This window comes from Penicillium lagena, assembly GCF_028827675.1.
Source record: "Penicillium lagena strain IBT 129212 chromosome Unknown utg000001l_segment0_segment0, whole genome shotgun sequence".
Taxonomy (NCBI): domain Eukaryota; kingdom Fungi; phylum Ascomycota; class Eurotiomycetes; order Eurotiales; family Aspergillaceae; genus Penicillium; species Penicillium lagena.
The window spans coordinates 4,646,999-4,670,219 of record NW_026623222.1 but is presented as its reverse complement, the minus strand read 5'-3'; the positions used below and the strand labels follow the sequence as shown (position 1 = coordinate 4,670,219).

Here is a 23,221-nt window from a genome sequence, read left to right as displayed (position 1 = left end):
ATATTTAGTGTCTGCAGCGGTCTAGCTATCGCTTGGATTGGTTTATATACAGGAGTCATATGGTACAGTGTTTTTATTCCCGCCCGTGCTCGGCGGCTTCGGCGTGCATGGTGTGCGTGAGGACTTCCGCCATGGCGATGGCCCCGTCCATGTTGCCCTTGTTGTACAGGAACAATCCCTGTAGCGCCGCGGCGCTGGTACTTTTGGCCCGGTCGGCCTTATGGCCATGCTCGTCCTCGATCAGTCCCAGCTCCTGGAGGCGATCGAGGAACAATTTCCGATGTGACCCATCCGTGTCGAGCTCCTCGTAGAACCGATCCCAGAGACGGCCGACCTGGTAGCGCGTCACCTCGCCCAGCCGCACGGTCATGTCGACGCGCCCCGGTCGGACCAAGGCCTCGTCGAGCCGCTCGACATGGTTGGTGGTAAGAAAGACGATCCGCTCCTCCGCACTGGCGACACCATCGAGCGCGTTGAGGAGTCCGGAGAATGTCACGTTAGCTCCGCGGTAGCCATCCGCATCGGACTGCGCACGCCGGTTCGAGAATGCGGCGTCCACATCCTCCAGCAGCACCAGCGTGCGGTTCGGGACTATCGTGAGCAGATGGTTAAGTCGATCGTCGGTCAACCCTCGCTCACTGAGATTCAGGATGGCAATGTCGTAGTCCAGCTCGCCTGCGAGCGCCTGAATAAAGGAGCTTTTGCCCGTTCCTGGGGGCCCGTAGAGGAGATAACCCCTCCGGTAGGGGATACCACGGTCTTGGTACCAGTGTGCACTCGAGATGAAATCCTGGACATCCGCCACGATGCGTTCCTTCACGCCCTTATCCAAGACCACGGACTCCAGCGGTCGCTTCCGTCGCGGGTGTCCAAATGGCCGCCACTCTGTCCCCCAGCTGTTGTATATGGTTGTTTTCCCCTCGTGGGATTTTGCGGCATAGGCATGAGCTTCGGTAAAGAGTTCTTCGAAGATATGGCGATGCGAGTAAAGGGTGGTGAGGGTGATGGTCTCCCACGGCTTTCCAGTCTGTATGTCGCGTGACTTGGATTCGCGCACGCGGTTGACGAAGACAAACGCGTTTTTATAACGGAGGACATGTTTCCCTGGCCCTGGTACGAGGGAAAAGTGGGTGTGAATAGCTCCGTTGGCGTGCTCGACCTTTTGTGTCTGGATGGAGAGGTGTCGCATGCCCGGCGTGATTTTTTGGAGGAGACGGTCCATGAACCCGGAGGTGTTGGCTGCCGCGCGGGTCGCACTCAATTGGGATTGTTGGTAGAGGGTCATCCAGTGTAGGAACCACGGGTACGAGTCGTCTTTGATGCTGATCTCGACATCGACTAGCATGCGCCGACGGAGGAGTGCCGCGCCATGTCGGACCCCCTTTTGCGCGAGGGTCAGTCCCGCTCCGAGACCTGCCAGTCCAAATCCCTAGGGAGATTATCAAGTCAGTCAGCGTTCGCAGCAGACGCGTGGGGGATTTCTCGTACTGCGGTGAATAAGGGATTGTTGGTCAACTGCGACCAGAGACCGCCATCGCCACTCGGGGCCGACTGCAGCGCATCTTTCTTTTGCTGCAGGATCAGCTCCGCCGGTGAGACTGGTCCGGCAGGCGACCCTGGCACGCGTCCATTGGAGTCCATGCCAGCAAGGGAAGAGTGTGGGAGATGAAGAGAGAGAGAGTTGGTTGAGCGATAAGAGAAAAAAGACGGTTATCGGGGGCCACCACGGGCCGACACAACGGGTGCGTTATGGGGATCCATGGACTGGCAGTATATTCTACACATACTATACTAGGGATATCTCATACGATTTCCTATAGTTAGTACTTTCTTAGTAGTATATGGCGAAGTGTACCAATGAACATTCCGTCGGGGCAACTTGCAACCGACCCGGAGTTAGCGGGCGAGCGCCTCCGGTCTTTTACCCTTGCATTGCTGCGTTCTCACTCCCTAATCGCCGCATAAAAAGGTAAATGCACACCCTTCTGCGGTGGCCTATTCTCCGTTGACCGACTCAGACTTAGAGGCCCGGGAAGTTTGGCTTTCATAACATGACTAACCCCATCACCAACGCCGCGCTGTATGCGCTGACGGTCTCTGCTGCGCCGACAAAGCCGGGGCCCGACGATGCGGCGCAGAAGAGTCACCACGTCCCATCGGGATTCCGGAATCCGTGGGAGTAAGTACTGCAATTGACACCTCTGGCGCACCGCTAACGTTGCTCGGGCAGTTCCTTCACCGACCTTAACTTCAAGGTTATCGCGCAAATGATCAGGTGAGTCGGCCCTGGGGAAGCCATATTGCATTGTACCATTTGCTCACTCGTCCTGGTCGCGCAGTCGTCGCTTAACCGGAAAAGCCAACGTCCCCGATACCACGCCGCCCACTGTCCCAGTGCGGAAACCCGAGTTTCTTCCCAGCCGCGAGACCTCGAAACTGCGCGCAACATGGCTAGGGCACGCGTGCTACTATGTGGAATTCCCCAGCGGCCTTCGAGTGCTCTTTGATCCGGTCTTCGAGGACCGCTGCTCGCCATTCTCGTGGCTGGGTCCCAAGCGCTTCACCGAGGCACCGTGCCAGATCAAGGATATCCCCGTGATTGATGCTGTGGTGATCTCACACAACCACTACGATCATTTGTCTCATCCCACCGTGACAGAGATCGCCAAGAAGCATCCCAACTGCCACTTCTTTGCCCCGCTGGGCAACCAGGCGTGGTTCCATAGCTGTGGGATTCGCAGTGTGACCGAGTTGGATTGGTGGGATGAGCGGGATATCACCCTGTCGCCGTCGGCGCAGAAATCCACCCAGGTCGACGCCGCTGGCGAGGCCCAGCCCATTGCGGCGGACATCAAGGCGAGGATTAGCTGCCTCCCCTGCCAGCATATGACCGCTCGCGGGCCCTTTGACCGATGCAAGACCTTGTGGGCCTCTTGGGCCGTCGAATCCGGTGGTAAGAAGGTCTATTTTGCTGGGTATGTCCGTGATGATCAACACCCGAGAGCTGTCTACTGATTGTTTGTGCAGAGATACCGGATACCGAGCTGTGTCCGAGCAATCGGAAGGCGCTGAGGACCGGGGTTCAGAAGAAAAGTTACCCACGTGCCCTGCTTTCAAACAAGTTGGTCAGTTCCGGGGGCCCTTTGACCTTGGCTTGATTCCCATTGGCGCGTATGGCCCTCGACACATCTTTAGCTCTGTCCATGCAGATCCCCGTGACGCGGTGAAAATATTCCAGGATACCAAGTGCGGCAAGGCGCTGGGCATGCACTGGGGGACGTGGGTGCTGACGGAGGAAGACGTGCTGGAGCCGCCGAAGAAGTTGAAGGTCGCGCTGAAGGAGCACGATCTGCCGGAGACGGGGGTATTTGACGTGTGTGATATTGGAGAGAGCCGGGAGTTTTAATCAGAGTCCGCCATATAACTAGTCATCGCCGTTTGTACAATCACTAATCATACATACCGTTGTCTGTGTCCGATGGATCTAATAGGCAGCCTCATGAGCCGGGCATCAACATCACCCGATCGGGACTAGCGCATTAAGCTCTCCCACTGGGAAAATTGATTCGATGGAAATCATGCGGGAGAACAACAGCGGACCTCCTGAGCTGTGATTCTTCCACCCACACTCTCTTGTTGTACTCGATCCTGCTCCCTTCGTTTCCCTTATCCTCCCTAAACCAGCAGAAAAGAAAGATACCACCGCCAACATGCAGGCCCCGGTGGTGGTGATGAGTAGGTCATCCCCGTGCGACCCCTCCTGGTGATTGCGTTCATGGACTGACGGACCGCCAACCCAGACACCAATGCTGGTGACAGACAGGTCGGTCGCAGAGCACAGCTGTCTAACATTGCCGCTGCAAAGACGTACATCCCCCCCACCTTATCGTCACGTACCCCTCCATACGATGCTAATTCGACCCCAAACGCAGTGTTGCCGACATCATCCGGTCATGTCTCGGTCCCAAAGCGATGCTGAAGATGCTCCTGGACCCCATGGGGGGTATTGTATTGACCAATGACGGACACGCCATTCTGCGAGAGATCGAGGTGTCGCACCCCGCGGCCAAGAGCATGATTGAGCTCAGTCGGACGCAGGATGAGGAGGTGGGAGACGGAACCACCACCGTCATTATCCTCGGTATGATCCTCGCCCATCTTGAAATGGTATATCTGACGCAAAAGAACAGCCGGCGAGATGCTGGCCCAGGCCCTCCCCCAGCTCGAACGAAACATCCACCCCGTCGTCATCATCTCTGCCTTCAAGCGCGCGCTCGCCGATGCCCTCACTATCATCGAGGAGGTTTCCGTACCGGTCGATATCCACGATGACAAGGCCATGAACACCCTGATCCAGTCCTCCATCGGAACCAAGTTTGTGTCGCGGTGGTCGGACCTCATGTGCGGGCTGGCATTGAATGCGGTGCGGTGTGTCTCCTTTGACGTGGGCGGTGGAAAGCAGGAGGTCGATATCAAGCGGTACGCCCGAATTGAGAAGATCCCCGGTGGTCAGATCGAGGACTCCGAGGTCATCGACGGTGTGATGGTCAACAAGGATATCACCCACCCCAAAATGCGGCGGAGGATCGAGAACCCCCGCATCCTGCTGCTGGATTGCCCGCTCGAGTACAAAAAGGGCGAGTCCCAGACCAACATCGAGGTGTCCAAGGAGGACGACTGGAACCGTATTCTGCAGATCGAGGAGGAGCAGGTGAAGCACATGTGTGAAGCCATTCTGGCTGTCAAGCCCGATGTTGTCATCACCGAGAAGGGTGTTTCCGACCTTGCGCAGCACTTCTTGGTGAAGGCAAACGTCACGGCCCTCCGCCGCGTCCGGAAGACAGACAACAACCGCATTGCCCGCGCAACGGGCGCCACGATCGTCAACCGGGTCGACGACATCCAGGAATCCGACATCGGGACCCAGTGCGGCCTGTTTGAGATTGACAAGATCGGCGACGAATACTTCACCTTCATGCGCAAGTGCAAGAGCCCCAAGGCTTGCACCATCCTGCTGCGCGGCCCATCCAAGGACATTCTGAATGAGATCGAGCGGAATCTACAGGACGCCATGTCCGTTGCTCGTAACGTCATCTTCCACCCGCGCTTGTCCCCCGGCGGTGGTGCCATCGAGATGGCCGTTTCTGTCAGACTCAGCCAGCTGGCTCGGTCCATCGAGGGTGTCCAGCAGTGGCCATACAAGGCCGTCGCCGATGCTATGGAGGTGATCCCACGGACACTCGCTCAGAATGCGGGAGCGAGCCCTATCCGTGTCCTGACACAGCTGCGCGCTAAGCACGTCGAAGGGCATTCGACCTGGGGTCTGGACGGTGACACTGGCAAGCTGGTCGATATGAAAGAGTATGGGGTGTGGGAGCCGGAAGCCGTCAAGCTTCAGAGTATCAAGACGGCCGTCGAGGTATGCGATCTATCTATTGTTCTACTGTCTTACCATCTGCTAACTCATCTTTCTAGTCTGCATGCCTGCTTCTCCGTGTCGACGATATCTGCAGCGGCAAGACTGCGCAACAGGCTGGTAACGCCGGTGGTGGTGAAGAGTGATAGACACCTTGAGAAATGGTACATAATGCTATACACGATTTGCCTCTGGGGTGTTTCTGTATGAATATCCTAGATCAATGAACACAAAAAAAGTTTAGATGGGTATCTTCTTCAACAATCAGTCATACAACAAATTAGTCCTCAATCATCCTCGTGTATAATAACACCAGGCACTTCCTCCTGCGGCGCTGCTCCCCCTATCTGCTCCGCCGCATCATCCTCATCCTTTCTCTCCGGACCTTTCTTATCCACATCCATACTCTTCTGACCCTTCAAATCCCCAGCCGCATCCCGTTTATTACTACCATTCCCCCGCTTCGCGGCGCGCTTCTTCTCCCTCCTCCTCCGATTCTTCTCCGTCTTCTCATCATCCTTCATCTTCGTCTCCTCCCGCATCTTCCCCCACTCCGCATCGTCCTTTTCCTTATCCGTCTCCGCCTGCATCATCCGCAACCGTTCATACTCCCGTCGCCGACTCGCCTTGTATACGTGAAACTCGCCCGAGCCCGCACCCGCCGACGAGCCCTGCACATTGGCGACGATTTCGGGCGGCGCGGCCAGCGAGCCGCTTGTTCGTGGCTTGACGCTTTCGGGGAGTTGGATCTCTTTGTTTGGGTCCCGGAAGAGGGAGGAGATTTGGCTTGCGTGCTCTGAGTGCGGTGTTACCGCGCGCCGTTTGGTAGGACGATTGCTGCGCGAGTCGGCGCTTGTGGGGATGGATTGAGGGCCTGGTTCCGACATTGTGGGAGTGTAGGATGTCGGCTTCAACGAAGAATGTAGATGGCTCGATTTGAGTTGTTTGTCGAGTTTTCAACTTGTAATATTCTCAAGTGACGACAAGAGATTGGCCAGTGTAATTCCACAGCCCTGACAAGGCACAGTATAGGAAGGATAAGGAGACCGCTAAACAGACAATGAGTATCAGACTGAGCTGGCGTGGTAGAAAATCGGTGGTCAGTAGCAGAATCCCATCCTCACCGCCTTGCATCCGGGAGAACCATAACCCGTTATCGCTTATCGGTCCAGCCTACTCCATAGGCCGGTATGGAAGTATACAGTTTCAAAAAGTCAGTCACCACTGTAGTGCAAAAAATTCGATACTCTGTGACTGTCTGTGAACGTATAGTTACCTGTGACTATCGTCGACTAAGCACTCCCAACGAAACCAATTTCAAAATGTCCTCACCTGCCATCTTTGTTTTCCTGCTTCCTTCCGATCTCGTCTCCACAGAATCTCAACTTCCCAACTTGATTCGACCTCGAATTACATTGCTTTCTTCATATCCTCCCTGTCAGGAGATACCTCGAGTCTTATTTTCCTTTTTCTTCGCATCCCTACCCTCCTTACTGTCATCACCCGCATGGACGAAGTGAATGGGCCCTCGGGGGCTCCCGACGCCCAGGTACGTATATCCACGAGTATGCTGGATTCCTCCATGGAGTATCTGTCAAACCTAAAAATATACACTGTAGCTGGATGTCGGTGATGCCGTCCACCTGCGGGTGGACCCCCGTCGCCGAGGATATGTTATTGTAAGCTCAGCACTCCCTGCCTGCAGTACACACCACAACAAGGTTAATACTCGACGACAGCGCACCTACGCAAATGTATGATCTATCAGAAGCTCGAACTATTTTTACGCTAATTTTCACTAGGCTCCAGGCCGTTTGAGCCATGCGAACAGGCTCATCCTCAAACATACGGATGTCTCCGAGGCCGACCTCAAGGACTTCATCTACACCAACACGGTATGGACTGAAATCCAAGTCTTTGAAACAAATATTATTTCTAACATCATTTTAAAGCCCAAGGAGGGCTACGTGTTTGTTTCCTTTGCCAATGTCGCCCAGGGCTACGCTCTCATCAAAGAGAGCGATCTCGAACTGATCGATCGCCCCCTCAGGGCGGGCGCCATTGTTCACCGCGGCAAGAGCGATTCCGTGCACGGGACCGTGCTCAATGCCACCCGGACTCTCGATCTGGAGTCTATAATGGTCCGGGTTCCTGGTGCGCCCCCGAACGAGCCGACCTTCCAGGATCAGGGCGTTGTGGGCACCACCCCAACCAGCATGTGGCGTATCCAGCTGCACGATATCCCTGCCAAGGAGCTGCGTGGATACGATGAGTTTAATCGTGATGACTTTGTTCTCATTAATGAGAAATTGGCAGTCATTGAGAAAATTAGCTGCGACTGCTTCGTGCAGCTCGTCGATGGGACTGTAACCAAAGTCCCCCACGATGCCAAGATCAACGCCTGCGATGCGTTCGCCATTCCCACGACTCTGTCGCAGAGTGCCCTCGTTGCGTCCCCTACTACTGAGGAACAAGTAAAAATGTCTGTGGAGTTGCAGCCTGGTGTATGGTATCTCCTACTTCGCCCTGACTCTCTTCATCAGCTCCATCCCGGCCAGCGCATTCTTGGGTCTCCCGATGTATTCAGAGCGCTGCCGTTTCTCAAGGGCAGATTTCACGAGGACATCATTCAGCAGCATAATTTCTTTGAATGCAACATCCTCGGCCTTGTGCCGGCCAAATACCAGGTGCGCTGGATTTGTACCAATCCCTTCCTAGCAAAGGTTCCTCGCCTCGGCCCACTCCGAGAACAGATTACCGCGGACGCCTTTCACAGTCGAGCTCACAAGGTCCTGCCGGGATCTAGACACATGGATAAGGTTTCTGGTTGCACTGTCATGGCTCCTGCGGACTACTGCGTCGGTGCCCATGTAATCTTCCGGAATATGTGCGCTGCTGGTGCTAAATACCCTGACATGGGAGTCTTTCCGACTATTTTTGGAAATGATTTGAATGTCTACACCGTTACAGCTACTAAAACACGGGTCCATGTTCTCTGGGAGGATGGATCGCAAACAACCGAGTCCTCAAAGGATCTCTGCGTGGGAATCGCGCCGGAGTCGCATGAGGATGAGGAGGATATCCTCATGCCAGGGAGTCTTGTGGCTGCTATCAGTGGCATCTCAGAGAGCATGATTCCTCGGGAGGATAAACTTCTTAGTCTTTGGCTCGGCAAAGACTTGACGAACGACAAGATCTCATGCAAAAAGGTGGGTGTCGTGCAGAAAATCCAGAACGACACGCAAACCGCGAATGTCAGATGGTTCGAAGAACCCCACGTGGAGCTGTTCCAGGGAGGATCTATTCTGGACATGGCGTCTATCTTTGGCGATCTCGAGGATAAAGAACATACCGTCTCCTTGGATTATTTGGAGATGTACTCGGCCCTGAACCGTCGTGTCGGTGACCTTATTATTTTTGCTCCCCCGAGAGTCAGCCAGGGCATGATCGACAATGCATCTGGGATGTCGAATATTCCCGACGTTGGATTCTGCCACTTGGAATTTCTCTTTCCGGTGAAGCTTGCTGATATTACTGAGTACGTGTCCTCACTGCGAGTTCGACTTGTGGCGCAGAAGTGGTTTCTTGATTCCACGATGATCGAGGCGGAGGATCCACTTGGCATATCGGGTGTCTATTTCCTCGCTCAAATTACTCGTTGCAACCTGGATGGCACACTGACCATTGAACCTTTGGGTGACTACGGTGTCTACGGAAAGAGTCATTATGACTTCAAGATTGACCAGGAGAGAGCTTTGCTCGCCATCCCACGAGACACTGGTCCGGGTCTGTGCTTTGATGACATGGAAGAGACCCCATCTGGGTCTGGTGATGGCCATGGTGACCGTGGTTCAAACGGTGTGTACAGTCTTACGGATGTTTCTTATTCGTCGAGTGACTACGACGAGGATCACATTGAGCGGAATTCGGCGATTCTTTCTCCTGGAGGAGCAGGTTATGAGGCCGATGAATCTGACTTGTCTGGTGATGATGATTTCGTCCATCCGAGTCGCGACGAATTGCTTCAAGAGCTCGCCCAAAGCGTACTGTCTACTTTTAGTCTCAATATTGAGGAATCTCCCTCTGCTGAACAGACTGCCACTACTGAGCAGCAGCTTACCGCTGTTTCTGCAGCCAGTGAATCTCAAGCGGTTCCGGTTGGCTCTTCAGATGATGAAGAGCAAGCCCAAAACTCCTCCTTTGGCCTCGATGGGGTGAGCGAGACCATATCCGATATCCCGTCCAATTCTCCTGACAGCGAACTCATCATCGAAGGGATCCCGGGCACCCCTTACTCTCCCTCGAAGGTTCCTGACTACAGCGAGTCCTTCAAGAACATTCCTTCACGTTTCCCCGATGCATTCTCTGTCCTTGATGGAGAGCCTCCGAAGAATCACCACTTTATTGATCAGCCCCAGGCTCTTCCCGAGGCTCTTCAGCGTCTTCACTGGGACTTCTCAATTCTCCGTACTTCCCTTCCATCTGACATTTTTGTGCGAACCTGGGAATCACACATGGATCTTCTGCAGGTGTTGATCTTTGGCCCGAAGGATACCCCCTACGAATTCGTTCCTTTCTTCTTCGACATTTACCTGGGCGGAAAATTCCCTAACGAGCCCCCGGAGGTCTTTTTCCACAATTGGAAGAACGCTACGTATGATATCAACCCCAACTTCGATCCCGATAGCGGACATGTCTGTCTTAGTCTGCTGGGGACTTGGATGGGATCAGCCACGGAGCGGTGGTCGAGAGATTCAACCATTCTGCAGTTGGTTGTTTCCATCCAGGGTCTCGTCCTTGTGAAGCATCCGTTCTACAGTATGTATCTGTCGCTCTGTCTCCCTTCAGCCGTACTGTTACTTAATTTTCACAGATGAAACTGCCTGGGAGTACATGAAGTCTGACGGGAATGATTTCGAATTTGCAAAGCTCTACCACGAGAAGGTGTATCTTGCTTGCCGCTCACAGCTCTGCCACATGGACTTCAAGAGAATCCCTGGGTTCGAGGATGTACTCGTGTGGTACTACGTTCCTGACCCCGACGCCGACTCCGATGACGACGATTTCCCGAACAACCCCACGCGTCGTCCCAACTATCTGCACAAGGCTGCCGTGAGCCTCAAACGGGTGATTAATTTCCACAGCATCAGCATGGGTACGAGGATACTTTTCGGCCTCGACATTGGGGCCACTGAGTTCATGGAGTGGTTCAGCAAGGAGGCGCTCGAGAAGATGTGGCCGCTGTACAAAACCCTGCGGGAGATCGAAAGGAAGGCTGTTACTGCTCTTGATGCGGGCTCAGTTAGTGCTGGGGAGGTGGATTTGGGGCTTGAGTAAATGGGATGCGATGAACGGACTTTTCTTTTCGACCTGTATGGAAATGGGCAAGAGCTGAAGAGTTAAGACGGGGGAAATTACGGGGATGAAACTTTGACGTTGTATGAAAACGAGCCATGATGTACAAAATCTACTGTTTGTTTATTGAGTTCTCTAAGCATCATCTTGTCAGATGGAGGCAGAAGACAGAATTCTATCTCGCTTTAGATGAGGGTTAAGTAGAGGTATTCTGCTCTAAGATGTACCTTGACCTTATCTGTACGACTATTATCCTTTTGGACAGCTTTCCTTGGCCACAAATATATAGGAGGGAAGCAAGGTAAGCGACTCATATTTTAACAGTGAATAAATAGTAATATTAAAAGTATCCCAATGTTTTATCAGTGTTTCGGTTCTTTGTTTGTCTGGGAGTTACCAGTTTGTGGTGCGCGAGACTGACCCTGACCAATAAATACCGGGCGCTCCCACGTCACTGTTCCTTCCTTCTCTTCCAACTTCATCTCCCCCGTCTTTCCCACATCTCCCAGATCGGGCTGGTTTCGGTCCCAGAATCCAGCCAAGTTGAATTCTGTATTCCAATTGCATCTCTCATCTCTGATCTACTCAGTTTATACTGCTTCACTCACTGTAGCGACCGTCCTCGGCGCGTTTTGCAGTTCACAATGGGCACTTATCGTTTCGGTAAGCCTCGATTTTCTTTGCTTAAATTTCCTAAAAACAACCTCCCCGGCCAAAAAGTTTCATCAGAAAACTCTATTTTGGTCTCTGCTGGCCAGATATTCGTGCTCTTGTCCATTGTGTCGCGCCTTCGAGCCGTGGTTTGGAGCTGGCGATGAGGCGGAGCGAGCTGGATATCGCTATCGATAACGCACCGTGGAATGCTGGTTCCAACCAGTAACTCCCATCATTTCATGAATGGATTTTTTCTCAATTCAGATCTGACTCGTCAACAGAGGAGGCTAAAACTGGACGCGCCGGCTGCCAGAACAAGGAGTGCAAGGACGCGAAGGTCAAGATCCCTAAAGGTGAACTTCGCGTGGGCAGCTGGGTCGATAGCGGCAATTTCCAGTCCTGGTTCTGGCGACACTGGTGAATTTTGCATCGAAACCAACCCGTAAATTGTCTTCTAACCATTTTTAGGGGATGCGTCACTCCCAAGATGATTCACAACGTCATGGAGTCGCTTGATGAGCTCGATGACAGCTCTGGCGATGAGAAGAACCTTTCGCTTCTTGATGGCTTCGATGAACTGCCCGAAGAATTCCAGGCGACAGTTAAGAAGGCCTTAGAGCAGGGTCACGTTGACGACAAAGATTGGAATGGCGTAAGTTCCTCCAGCTTTGCTGTTGTATAACTCGTTCACCTCGCTAACTGATTTCTTTTTTTACCAGGATGCTGAAGTGAACAGGCCGGGAAAGTCCGGATTCCGTGTTCGTGGCAAGAAGGGTGACGACGAGGTGAGTCGACCTCTTTTGCTGCCATATATGTACCTATAACTAAGCGGTTTCTAGCACAATGAAGAGACCCCAAAGAAGGCGACCAGCTCTAAGAAGCGTGGCCCCGCTGACGAAGATGAGGCTGAAGACTCGAAGCCCATCAAGAAGACCAAAGTGGTCAAGAAAGCAGCGAAGGATGAAGGCGCTGACTCGAAGCCCAAGAAGAACGGCACAAAGGTCACCAACGACGACACGCACGAGGAAGATGAGCAGAAGCCCAAGCGTGGTCGTTCCAAGAAGACCAAGGCTGAGAACGACGGCGATGCCGAAGCGAAGCCCAAGCGTGGCCGTCCCAAGAAAGCAAAATCGGCTGAATAGAGCTGTTTCGTTCTTTTCAACTCCGAGTTCTGCGCCAATCATGTCGCCAATCATGTTGGAACCCAGCATCGACTATCCTGTCTCCTTTAAGGTGGTGCACGGCGCCTCGGGTCGTACTCGTTTTACCCACTGATGGAATGTGTGGGTGATATGGGGATTGTACAACTATGGTTACTGGCACTGGGCGCGATATCGTGTCTGCCCTTGCAATGAAATGTGGACGAGAGTTATCTGTATCAATATGAGAGAGATATTTTCATTCCATGTGCTCGAATGGACCATTATTCGAATCAAATAATCGTTATTTTACCGAGTACGTTCGAAACCATTCTTTAGCAGAGATGCCTACGATAATTTTCGCGGGTAGGGCGCACTGTAAGCAGAAAATGACAAACAGCGAGGATGTAGATGTAGGGTTGGCGTCAAGGAGATAAACAAGATGGGATACACACGTTTGGGCTTAAAGGGCTGCTCAATTTTCTTCTGTGCCGGTAACTCCATTGAGATGATATTCATGCCTCTAATGGAAGAAGGGCCTACCAGTTGATTAGTCCTATGCGATGGAGATGCAATGTCAAATATGCTCATGTTCATGCAAATTTCCCTTAGAACCGAAGCCTAAATAAATAGCACGCTGCTCCGTTCATGAAAGTGCAAAACTCACTGCCTTAAAACAAGTCTGTAGAAAAGCAGCAAAAATAGGGCCAGAAACAATCACTAAACTTCCTCGGATCCAAACATCTTCCCCATTGTATCCCATACGTAAAACCCATTGAGAGCGTAGAGACTAGGTTTCGACGCCACGGCTGCGAAGCCAGACAAGAGGGTTGGCGTACCTCTCCGGACTCTCACGCAGCTTCTTAGCGTACTTTTCAAAAACCGCATTGCGCAAAAGAGGGCAGCCATTCATGGCCCGGTTGAACTCCGCGCCATACTTGTAGAGAAAAAGCAACATTATGTCCGCGAGGAATGCGACGACCCAATTCTGCATTCCATCAAACGAATCAGACACATTTCCCGCATCGAAAACTCCCCGGGCAACTGCAAGAAGATCCTCCAGCATGGACAGTCCCTGGTAAGAATTCCAGGCAACTTGCAGCTTCAAGACAATCTTGTCAATCAGCGCATCGAGCCGGAGGCGTCGTGCGTGAATATACAGCTCTCCGAGGGCGATTATGTGTTCATGCAGAACATTGTCAGAGTAGACATCCTCCAGTTTGTATCTGGTTCCAATCAGACGCACATCGCCAATACGCAGCGTAGCTTGCTCTTCATCGTCGATATCGCTGTCTCCCGCGTTTGCCTCGGAATTCTTCAGGATGAGACGAGGACAGAAGTCGTCGGTTTCGAAGAATGACCGAATAAAAGCCCCCTGCGGACCATGCGTCATCTCCACAATTGCTTGGACAAACTCGATATTTTGAAGAATTTCAAATTCATTGCTGAACGCCGTCTTCACGAGATCCTGGACAGGTGTGCCAAATATGTACTCCCTGATCTCCATAAGTGGATTTGGCTTGATTCTGTGACCTTAATTAGCCTAATAAATCTTTCAACGAGTTGGGTCAATTGATTACCTGATAGATTCGCGGTGAGGCTGATTTGGAGCCTCCACCTCCACTTCCACCTCCATAGAGGCCTCAGGGCTGAGCGGGTTGACAGGAGGAGTTTGTAGACCGTCGATGGTTGGTTCACCCGCCTCATAGAAACCATGAACTGTAGCTGACGTCTGTGTGCTCATGTCTCCATTTGGGTCTGTAATCATGTCTGTGTTTGCCACGATCGCGTTCATAGTCCCTGCCCCTGTACCAGGGGAAACAAAAAGAGAGTCGTCTTGCTCAGCGGAGCCGGAGAATTCATCTCGATTAAGAGCAGTCAAGGCTCGAGAAGTGGAAAACGAGTTGCTGCTAGCTTGCACCTTGCTAAGAGGCTCTTGAGCGCTGAGTTCACCAAGCGTTCGTTTGTTAGGATGCAAAGGCTTCGACGCTGAGCAATCGCCTTCCCCGAGAACAATGTTGTAGCCAGTTGGCACACATAGTTTCAGATCGGTGGTAACGAGATCGCCTTTTTCCTTGCGCTCCACTTTAATCATGTCCAACCAGAACTGCAGTGAAGGCTTCTGCTTCACGATAGCTAGTATGCTTCGAAAAAGCTTTGCAACGGGCTTGTCGCTGAGTTCCGCCTTCATAGACGGGGGCCTAGCCTCAATCGTGAACATGTCATCGGTTCCGATCCATCGGCTAAATCATGTTACTACCATCTAGTTGGTTCATCATTTGATGTGACTTACTAGGTGTTGCAACCAGGCAGATAGACCGAATATTTTCGAGCCCTACCTGAGGTTGTCCATTCTCCATCGTTTGTAGGAGTCGCGCCAACGGGGCGTTTACCAGTGTGCCTGCGGGGACCGACCTCCTCAGGAATGATGACTCCAATCCAAATCAACTTGTTGGGCTTTTTGAATCGGACGAGGTAGGTGTCGCCGACTTCGAGCTCAGCGTTTGGGTCGACCGCGTTCAGCTGGCAAGACAGGAGAGAGAATTGAGCCATTGTAACTCCTTTCTCGAGAAACGAAGTGAGGTATCTAGACGGAAGATCAGTAAAGCTAAAAGGAACAGAGAGACCAAGGATGATACCTGCCTGTAGGTGAGAAAAATGAGAATGAATTAATGAAGAAAAACTGTGGATCAAGAGCATGTCAGACGTAATCGGCAGGCATGAAATATGGAAAAGCACGAGAAGGAGTATGATAGGAGCTGTGAGAGGCCAGGAGAAATGCACAGAGAAAAAGTGGCCGACTGGAAGCTGGCAAGAGATGACGGTAAGAATAGACATTAGTGGTGGGTGAACGGAGAAGTAGATGGAAAGAGAGGGGGGGGAGGAAGAGAGCGAGGACCAGAGCCAGTCAGACAGCCAGACAGCCAGGGAGAAGGAGAGGGTGTGACGATATAGGGCTGGAAAGGCAATGACTGACCGTGTGGAGTGGAGCTGGGTGGTATGTGGGATACAAGACTAAGGTGAAGATCAAGATGAAGATCAAGATGAAGATCAAGATGAAGATCAAGATGAAGATCAAGATGAAGATCAAGATGAAGATCAAGATGAAGATCAAGATGAAGATCAAGATGAAGATCAAGATGAAGATCAAGATGAAGATCAAGATGAAGATCAAGATGAAGATCAAGATGAAGATCAAGATCGAGATGAGAATCAAAGATAAAATGAGATAGGTAAGGCTTGTGGAATGACATGAACAGATCGCCATGGGAGATATATGAAAGTGAGTGAGAATGGAGAGCCGACTTGCCTGAATTGTGAGATGACGGATGGGTAAGAGAAGATAGTAAGTCCATTCGAGGACAGGGCAGAGGATGAATGTGGGCGTGGTGATTCAGAATGTGAGTGAGCTCATGGGGTTGAACGAGAAGAAGGCATGATTTACTTGCTTTACTAAGCTGGGGTGTGAGAATGTATGATTTATGTATCCGAGTTAGGCAGGTGGCGAGATTGACGAGATCCTGTAGAAGTGAATATCAGAGGCAAAGACAAAGACGACTGTGGTAAATCGATAAAATCCTCTCATAGATCTCGCGTGCGCTTTCTTACCAGAGAAGCATCATTATTGATCAATGGGAAGGAAAGTCATCAAATAAGATAGAAAGGGCAATACTCTGGAAATCGCCCTGTGGATTGGGTAGTAGGCCACGACTAGAATGTAGATCGCGGCTATGGGGGACTCGAAATCAATATGGTAATATTAATGTACCGTATGCAATGATTGAGAAATCAATATATTACTTTATGAGCTATATTCTAGCCTACAGTTCCTAAATTGCAGCGATATTGTACTGCCAACAGACGATGTCTGCTATCCAAATATTTGGTTCTTTGTGGAATAATACACGTTGACCAGCATTCGGTAAAGATAATTGGATAATGTATGTGCATGAATCGAATGAAACTACTAGTAATATCTAGGGCTTTCGCGCTCCCAAAGTCCATCAATGGAATGCTAGCTGTCACAATCTTAGAATATCATTGTATGAAAGACTAGCTTTTGAAATAAATTGGTTGAATGGGGAATGATAGCAGAGATGCCATATATGGTAACGATCTTTCTAATAAATGCACGCCTAGACAGCATCGGGGAACGGAACGGGATTGGCCAGAGTCTGGGGCGTGTTAGACCGCAGCGAGGGCCCAATTAGATGATCAAAGGACGGCGAGTGCGAGACGCGGGGCGTCAAGTCCGTCAGATCCCAGAGATAGCCCAGGGTCTTGAGCACGGAGGTTGCGCTGTAGGACGCTGATTTGCCGGTGGCAGGATCCGTGCCCTTGTTCTCAATGTGGCCCTTGGGCGCATATGGAGAAATCAGCCAGGTGGGCATCCGGCCGCCCAGACGGTCATAGTTCAAGGTGTAGGTGCTACCGTCAGGCGCTACCTCTGAGTAGGTTTTGTTATCAGGACGAACGGCAAGCGGAGCCGGAACGTGGTCAAAGAAACCACCGGTTTCATCGTATGTGAGCAGAAGCAGGGTCTTGTCCCACTGGGGGCTGGTGCGGAGGGCGTCGTAGATCTGCTTGACAAAGACCTGTCCGAACGACACATTGCCTGAGGGGTGCATCGAGTTGGTGTTCAGGCCACAGCAGGACGGGTTGATGTAGGACAGCTGGGGCAGCAGGCCCAGGTAGGCGTCCTGGAAGAAATTCTCCACTGGGACCACGTTCGACTTCGCGTTCTTGGCAGTCCAGTTGAAGAACAACGAATCCGGCAGGAAGGCACCGTTGGTGCCGTCATAGTTGCGCCATGAGATGCCCTTCTCGCTGGCGACCTGGAAGATGCTCGGGACGTCGACGCCGGAGACAAGGAAGCTGTTGTCGTTCATACCATGTCCGTCGGCGGTACCAGCAAGGGCACACAGGCGGTTGGGGTTTGTAGGCTAATTATAAGTGTTAGCACGCTGGGGAAAACAAAATGGTTTTGGCGGACATACACCAGGCACGCAAGAATGCCAGTAGTTGAAGGTAGTGAACTCATCCACCAGGTCGACCAGAGTCGGGATCTCGCTCTCCGAGTAGTAACCCATGACCTCACGGGAAGCAGTCTGCGTAGAGATCTTAGGGTAGGCGTCGCTCTGGCGGTTGACAAACCCGTTCAGGGTGGGAGTCAACGAGCCATTGGCAATGGCGGCATTGTTGGGCGAGTAGGTGCCGAAGAATTCGAGGTTGTTGCCGGTGACCGAGTGGTCTGGGTCATTCAGAACCGAGTCAAAGTCCTTGTAGACGCTGCAATACTTCTTGCTGTGAGGGTCGCTCACATTCTCCGGGTTGCAGAAAGGCCCGTTGTTGACGACGTTGTCGAGACCCTCCTTGTGCACGCCACCGAGGATGTTGTCAAATGCGCGGTTCTCCAGCAGGATCCAGACAACATTCTCGACCTTGTCCTTCAGATTGGTAATGGACTCCTTGGATCCGGCCTTGTAACCCCACGGCTCGCTGCTCTTGTGCACAGCTGCGGCGATACTGGTGCCACACAGGCCCAGGACGGATGCGAGGGCGCTTGTCTTCATGATGAAGTGGAGCAACGTTAATCGAACTGAATTGTTGCCTAGGGCTCACCCGGCTATTTATGTGCCGTCAGTCTTTAATTGAACGGCAAATGAAGATATTCCCTCTCATGCACATGCTCGGATCGTCCCTTGCGACAGGCTGCCTTGCTGCGATGGACCGATAGACTTGCACTAGTTGTATTAACAAAGTGGAACAGCGCTACAACTACTCCAATTATGTATCGGCACCATATGTGACTGTTGTTTCGCTAATTCAGGGTCAAGCATGTGGGCATGCCTGTATCAACCACGGGTGGGTCGACCCATATCCTCGGGGCCAATTACACCCGCTCGGTCCCAGGCACCGGGCACGTGGGCCTGAGCATTCGCCAGGGAACAAAGTAGACGAGATTAAATATCTACGTGAGGCAATTAGTTGAGGCGGCCGAGTTTCTCATTTGCTATTTCTTAACCATCCTCGGGTTTGGATCAACCCCACCAGTTTAGTACACGACGGACAAGTGCCGTCGCTAAAGGAGCGTGGATATAATAACGACACAGTAGCAGAAGAATCAAGCAAGAAGATAGGAAAAAACAGAAAGGGAATGGAGAGGAGCATAGCGATCATGCAAAGAGATTACCAAAAGAATAGAGCTGGAATAAATCCAACCAAAAAGTGGCGGCCAACCTCCCGAGAAGAGAATGTTAGCATGCTCTCGAAGCAAAAATCACTGTGTCAATCTCTGGTGCGATGTCAATAGTCATTCGGTTGAAAGCAAGAAAAAACAGATATCTCCTCCCATGTTCGATTCAATCTCCCACACGCGTAACCGGTTTGAGCGGCAGGAATGCAACCAGCTAGAATAGCTTAGATGGACGAATGGTGCTGTGGAGTAAAAGAGTATAAGCAGTCAGTTCACATCAGATAAGAGAGAGTATGAGCAGTGACCAAACGACAGGAAAATAAAAGATGTTAAAAATATCCTACCGGATCTCCGCCAGATCGTCCATATGGTTGCACATAGCCACAAACAGGTCAAAAAATAGCTTGCCGCCATTCTCCATCTCCATCTGCATAGTTCCACTCTTCTTGAAGGTCTTGCGGCTGCGGATGATAAGAGCCAGGTAATGAGCGCGCAGTCGAGACTCCGATTCAGGTGTGTGATCATACGCAAAGCGAGCAGATCGCAAGATCACGTCGGCCGGGATGCCGGTCTGAAGGCCCTGCTTGCGGAGAGCAAGGCGCTTCAGCTCCTCCAGGCCGTACTTCTCGGCTGCGCAGTAGACCACTGTGTCTCGGAGCACGACATCTCCCACAATAGAGTGGAAGATGGTTGCCTCGCTCGACCCGCGGCCACCGGAGTTATTGAGGTCCTGGGCGTTCTCGAGATGCCATGAGTCGCGACGCTTCCCATGCATCAAGCGTGGGTAGTAATCACCCTTGTACAGAAACTCCAGGACACATGACAAGATCTCGGGCTCCCTGATTTTGTAAGAAACTAGTATGAAGACTTTAACAAATACTTACTCGTCAGGTAATTCCACCCGCTTAGTGCCGTCCTGCAGGGGCTGTTCCTTGAGGATGGCGTCCAAGTACGGTGAAAGCGACAGCACATCTTCATGCGCTGCGAAAAGACGCTGTTCCGATCCCACGACCATGGTGATGATGGGACTGGTAAGAGGGCTGGTTGGGTATTCTATCAGCTCTTGATTTTCTCTGAAAATAGATTTAGGCTCACTAACTTAGCCCCTGGAGGGGTTTCTGCCTTCTGCTGCATCTTCTGCTTCGCCTGCTCGTCGTACTTCTTCTTGGCAACCTTGACGGTCTTACCCGCCCGGTTCTTGGACACAAAGGAGCGCTTGAACATAACCACGACACAAGTGGCTCCACTCCACCGAGTGACAGCCAGTGTTGATCCGAAGGAATGATCTGAGTTGGTCAAAAGAAGGAATTGTCGACGCTGCTAGACCATGCACAGGGGCACGTGAGAGTCTGGAAACCCTTTCCACGAAACGAAGCTCTCCGATCGAGTCTTATTGAAAAGACCTCAGAGAACCAAGTCTTGGATGGCTTTGCGTGCGCGGGTTGGTGAGACCCACGTAGCGCAGTGTTGTCGACTCTGGCAGGCGTGAGAAGAAGAAGAGCGGGAGGGGGCACGAGCGACTATTTAAACGGCCCCGTCAGGTGATATCAAATGCATGATCAGGACTTGGACTAATATGGATGTGGCGCTAAATCCTGGTATGGTATTGGTCCAGTGTCTAGAGGTGCTTGGCAGGCAACCACAGAGGGGTTGGCAATTGACAACACACCTAGGCACCAAACAGTCATGGTTTATTTCCAATATAACGAACTGTGAAAGCTGACAATTGACATAACTTGCATAATAGCTGGCAAAAGGAAAGGGTCGTATATAGGTCGCCAGGTTGAATGGCTCATCCGCCCATTTCAATGTCACAATCGAGTCAACAACGATAGTTTCCCCACCTGCGGGTACTGCATGAGGCTCCTAGGCCTGTTCCCACATCCCATAGTATCTACAGGGTAAGAGATCCACATCCCGCAGCCCCCATCACAACTCCGAAGCTGGAGAAATGACCAGCAGTGACGCCGACCATGCCATTGCCCGCAGAACATTGCGTGTCCCGCTCTCCAGAGCATTGGACACAAGTCGCAGCGGTGCCGTCGCTGTAGTATTCCTATCGGTAGTATTGTAATTAGTCCACGCAAACTGGTATTCAGCGGTGTGGGGTTTCCTCACGGTTCCATAGTGCACGAAGTTATACGGAGCGCTGACGTACATGTTCTGAACACGTCAAGTTAGTACCCATGAACAAGATAAATATATCAAATCAGAAGTCTTGGAGCTACACACAGGAACGCCGTCGTCAATATTATTCCCACGATTCAATGTTCCATTCTGCGAACTTCCAAAATTGGCCCACGCAGCGTTCCCAATGGGGAACGCTGCCATCGCATTGCTGGTTATCTGCTTGTCAGGGAAATTTTGGGCCAGCGCCACATAGGAAAGATAGGTCAGCGAGCCACCAAGAGAATGCCCAGTAGATTCCAGAGTATAGTCTGGATACTGTTCGATAAGAGACGCGACCGCAGAGATCACATCAGTATGGACCGATGACCAAGGACTGTAAATCCCCTGCATTATCTGGACTCCAGATGGAAACTGGACACCTGAGAGGGACGGGACGACCAGGGTCGTGTCAATATCGTTGGCAATATCGACAGCTGGGGAATATGAGTACTATAATCTTGCAGGAAAGCAGAACGGGAGACCAACTGGTCGTAGAGCCTCTCATGACGACAGAAATCCTTTTTTTGGACGTCGAGTACCCAACGAAGCCCTGCGTGGTGTTAATGGTGTATTTCTAGGAGATAATGAGGAAGGAATACCTGAGTGTCGGTAATGGCATCGTTAATCTGCTTCGTGATCGTCACATCAAACGCCGAACCCGTGCATCCAGTATAGGCAGCGGAGGATAAGTCGGCAGCCCTCTGAAGCTCGGGAAAGGCTGCAGAGTCTAGCCTCAAGCTGTCAATTAAAATGAGCAACTACTCGAGTGACCTGACATACCGGCGGTGGCCCTCGATTGCAGCGTGGGGATTGAATAGGCTTGGGATACGCAAGCCATTCCAACGGAGAGGGTAGTAATAGCATGAAACATCATTTTGAAGATGAGATATATGGAATAAGTAATTGTCAAGCTGGAGGAATCTTGAGCAGCTGGGTTAAAGGATGGATCGCTGTAGAACTGGCCCTTAAATAATCTCCTCCATCTCGTCCATAACGTCCGACAGTGAAAGATAAGTGCCTCGGATGTTTCCAAATGCCCAACATACTCCGAAACAAGATTCCCCGACGAGAATATCGCAATCAAGAAATAGCGTCTTGGCCTGCACAAATTTGATACAAATAAACTTTCGGAGCGATCGCCGTTCTGTATTAATCAACAAGACGAGTGGAATTATTAGGGTTGGGTGGGCGTGAGCCGAGGCGAGAACTGACGCTTAATTAGATCTGATGCTCATTAACACTAGGATGAGCTTTATTGTTTCAAGTAGACGCTGTATTCTTGAGCAGCAGAAGTTGAGCGTTCTGGAGTTGAGTTTCGAGGGATAATGTTCAGCGTCGTCGGAAGGAAGACAAAGCTCGGACATATTTACGGACTTCATGACGTTGCACGGCAATGGAAGTCTAAGTCTGCAATGAGAAGGGCACTGTGATTAATGCTGACCTATCTTGCAAAAGAGAGTCATGCCGAGGCAATAACGTGGATGGTTGCAGCTCCGCTTTGCGTGAGGAGAATACTGCGTCGAACGAGCTACAGTAGTCCAAGGAGATACTTCGGCCTCAGAGTCCTATTGAGGTCAGGGGTCTGTAGATCCTAGTATATGAACCCCACCCGCCGAATAACGTGTCGAATGTGCAACGTGCAGCATCAAGGGGACAAGGCGTAGGCCCAACGGAGAAATCCGGAAACAAATTAAAGTCTGATCTAGAACATGGGTAATGCAGAAAACTTGACATATGTTATTTAAGAACAAAAAGTGAGGGGCCACAGACTGCTGGAATACGCTTAATATTCCACAAATCAACTTTTTCCATTCTAGGGCAATGCCGAGAAAGTGGTTCGGCAGTTGAGGATTTGGCATTTGGGACCGAGGCTTATGTGCCCAATGTATCATGACTGCAATGTAACACTGACAGGGAATTCCCCGCATTTCTCGTATATCAACTTGATACGGCAATGGCAATCGATATTTCGCTTCGCCTTACCCTGCATTAGGGTGTATAGAAAGGGACAGGTGATCAGACAGACATGTCAAATAGATGGATCTGGCCGTTTGGGCGAGAAAAAGGATCTCGACTAAATTATCGCTAGAAAACTACACATAGAGAGAAAATCAGGAGAAGAAATAGGCTCATTTACACCCACATATTAGACACTTCATCTCCATCTCCATCTTCATGAGGATCCCGATCGGGCACTAGGGCTCGGATGTGGCGGTGCACAAATTTGGTGTGGCGAGTGCGGGGAACTGAGGCGCAGTCAGTGATATCATCGGTCGGCGAAGTGATTAAGAG

At 51.4% G+C, this 23,221-nt stretch overlaps 12 protein-coding genes across 12 annotated transcripts; 5 read left to right on the top strand and 7 right to left on the bottom strand.

Moving 5' to 3' along the window:
* Positions 1 to 73: 73 nt before the first annotated feature.
* Positions 74 to 1,641, bottom strand: N7510_002065 (bifunctional AAA family ATPase chaperone/translocase BCS1; the record flags this gene model as incomplete). Its single annotated transcript, XM_056973992.1, has 2 exons — positions 74 to 1,429; positions 1,489 to 1,641. The coding sequence occupies 2 exons, from the start codon at positions 1,639 to 1,641 to the stop codon at positions 74 to 76; spliced, it is 1,509 nt and encodes a 502-aa protein (XP_056839109.1).
* Positions 1,642 to 2,051: 410 nt separating this feature from the next.
* N7510_002064 (uncharacterized protein) lies at positions 2,052 to 3,015 on the top strand (the record flags this gene model as incomplete). Its single annotated transcript, XM_056973991.1, has 2 exons — positions 2,052 to 2,142; positions 2,276 to 3,015. 2 exons carry the CDS (start codon positions 2,052 to 2,054, stop codon positions 3,013 to 3,015), a joined length of 831 nt encoding a protein of 276 aa, XP_056839108.1.
* A 936-nt stretch (positions 3,016 to 3,951) lies between these two features.
* Positions 3,952 to 4,158, bottom strand: N7510_002063 (uncharacterized protein; the record flags this gene model as incomplete). The annotated part of the gene is made up of 1 exon (XM_056973990.1): positions 3,952 to 4,158. The coding sequence occupies one exon, from the start codon at positions 4,156 to 4,158 to the stop codon at positions 3,952 to 3,954; it is 207 nt and encodes a 68-aa protein (XP_056839107.1).
* Positions 4,159 to 4,198: 40 nt separating this feature from the next.
* On the top strand, positions 4,199 to 5,626 carry N7510_002062 (chaperonin-containing T-complex subunit CCT3; the record flags this gene model as incomplete). The annotated part of the gene is made up of 1 exon (XM_056973989.1): positions 4,199 to 5,626. One exon carries the CDS (start codon positions 4,199 to 4,201, stop codon positions 5,624 to 5,626), a length of 1,428 nt encoding a protein of 475 aa, XP_056839106.1.
* Positions 5,627 to 5,703: 77 nt separating this feature from the next.
* Positions 5,704 to 6,303, bottom strand: N7510_002061 (PRKRIP1 family protein; the record flags this gene model as incomplete). The annotated part of the gene is made up of 1 exon (XM_056973988.1): positions 5,704 to 6,303. The coding sequence occupies one exon, from the start codon at positions 6,301 to 6,303 to the stop codon at positions 5,704 to 5,706; it is 600 nt and encodes a 199-aa protein (XP_056839105.1).
* Positions 6,304 to 6,923: 620 nt separating this feature from the next.
* Positions 6,924 to 10,753, top strand: N7510_002060 (ubiquitin-conjugating enzyme; the record flags this gene model as incomplete). The annotated part of the gene is made up of 5 exons (XM_056973987.1): positions 6,924 to 6,965; positions 7,036 to 7,170; positions 7,219 to 7,311; positions 7,369 to 10,234; positions 10,290 to 10,753. The coding sequence occupies 5 exons, from the start codon at positions 6,924 to 6,926 to the stop codon at positions 10,751 to 10,753; spliced, it is 3,600 nt and encodes a 1,199-aa protein (XP_056839104.1).
* Positions 10,754 to 11,631: 878 nt separating this feature from the next.
* Positions 11,632 to 12,567, top strand: N7510_002059 (PARP-type zinc finger-containing protein; the record flags this gene model as incomplete). Its single annotated transcript, XM_056973986.1, has 5 exons — positions 11,632 to 11,647; positions 11,707 to 11,842; positions 11,894 to 12,077; positions 12,145 to 12,210; positions 12,265 to 12,567. The coding sequence occupies 5 exons, from the start codon at positions 11,632 to 11,634 to the stop codon at positions 12,565 to 12,567; spliced, it is 705 nt and encodes a 234-aa protein (XP_056839103.1).
* Positions 12,568 to 13,354: 787 nt separating this feature from the next.
* N7510_002058 (uncharacterized protein) lies at positions 13,355 to 15,117 on the bottom strand (the record flags this gene model as incomplete). The annotated part of the gene is made up of 3 exons (XM_056973985.1): positions 13,355 to 14,090; positions 14,145 to 14,807; positions 14,858 to 15,117. The coding sequence occupies 3 exons, from the start codon at positions 15,115 to 15,117 to the stop codon at positions 13,355 to 13,357; spliced, it is 1,659 nt and encodes a 552-aa protein (XP_056839102.1).
* A 479-nt stretch (positions 15,118 to 15,596) lies between these two features.
* N7510_002057 (uncharacterized protein) lies at positions 15,597 to 15,797 on the top strand (the record flags this gene model as incomplete). Its single annotated transcript, XM_056973984.1, has 1 exon — positions 15,597 to 15,797. One exon carries the CDS (start codon positions 15,597 to 15,599, stop codon positions 15,795 to 15,797), a length of 201 nt encoding a protein of 66 aa, XP_056839101.1.
* Positions 15,798 to 16,700: 903 nt separating this feature from the next.
* On the bottom strand, positions 16,701 to 18,137 carry N7510_002056 (putative phosphatidylglycerol specific phospholipase C; the record flags this gene model as incomplete). The annotated part of the gene is made up of 2 exons (XM_056973983.1): positions 16,701 to 17,507; positions 17,562 to 18,137. The coding sequence occupies 2 exons, from the start codon at positions 18,135 to 18,137 to the stop codon at positions 16,701 to 16,703; spliced, it is 1,383 nt and encodes a 460-aa protein (XP_056839100.1).
* Positions 18,138 to 19,100: 963 nt separating this feature from the next.
* On the bottom strand, positions 19,101 to 19,984 carry N7510_002055 (BTB/POZ domain-containing protein; the record flags this gene model as incomplete). Its single annotated transcript, XM_056973982.1, has 3 exons — positions 19,101 to 19,599; positions 19,645 to 19,800; positions 19,860 to 19,984. The coding sequence occupies 3 exons, from the start codon at positions 19,982 to 19,984 to the stop codon at positions 19,101 to 19,103; spliced, it is 780 nt and encodes a 259-aa protein (XP_056839099.1).
* Positions 19,985 to 20,689: 705 nt separating this feature from the next.
* Positions 20,690 to 21,803, bottom strand: N7510_002054 (putative alkaline lipase; the record flags this gene model as incomplete). Its single annotated transcript, XM_056973981.1, has 5 exons — positions 20,690 to 20,923; positions 20,993 to 21,363; positions 21,416 to 21,479; positions 21,529 to 21,647; positions 21,701 to 21,803. The coding sequence occupies 5 exons, from the start codon at positions 21,801 to 21,803 to the stop codon at positions 20,690 to 20,692; spliced, it is 891 nt and encodes a 296-aa protein (XP_056839098.1).
* Positions 21,804 to 23,221: the final 1,418 nt, after the last annotated feature.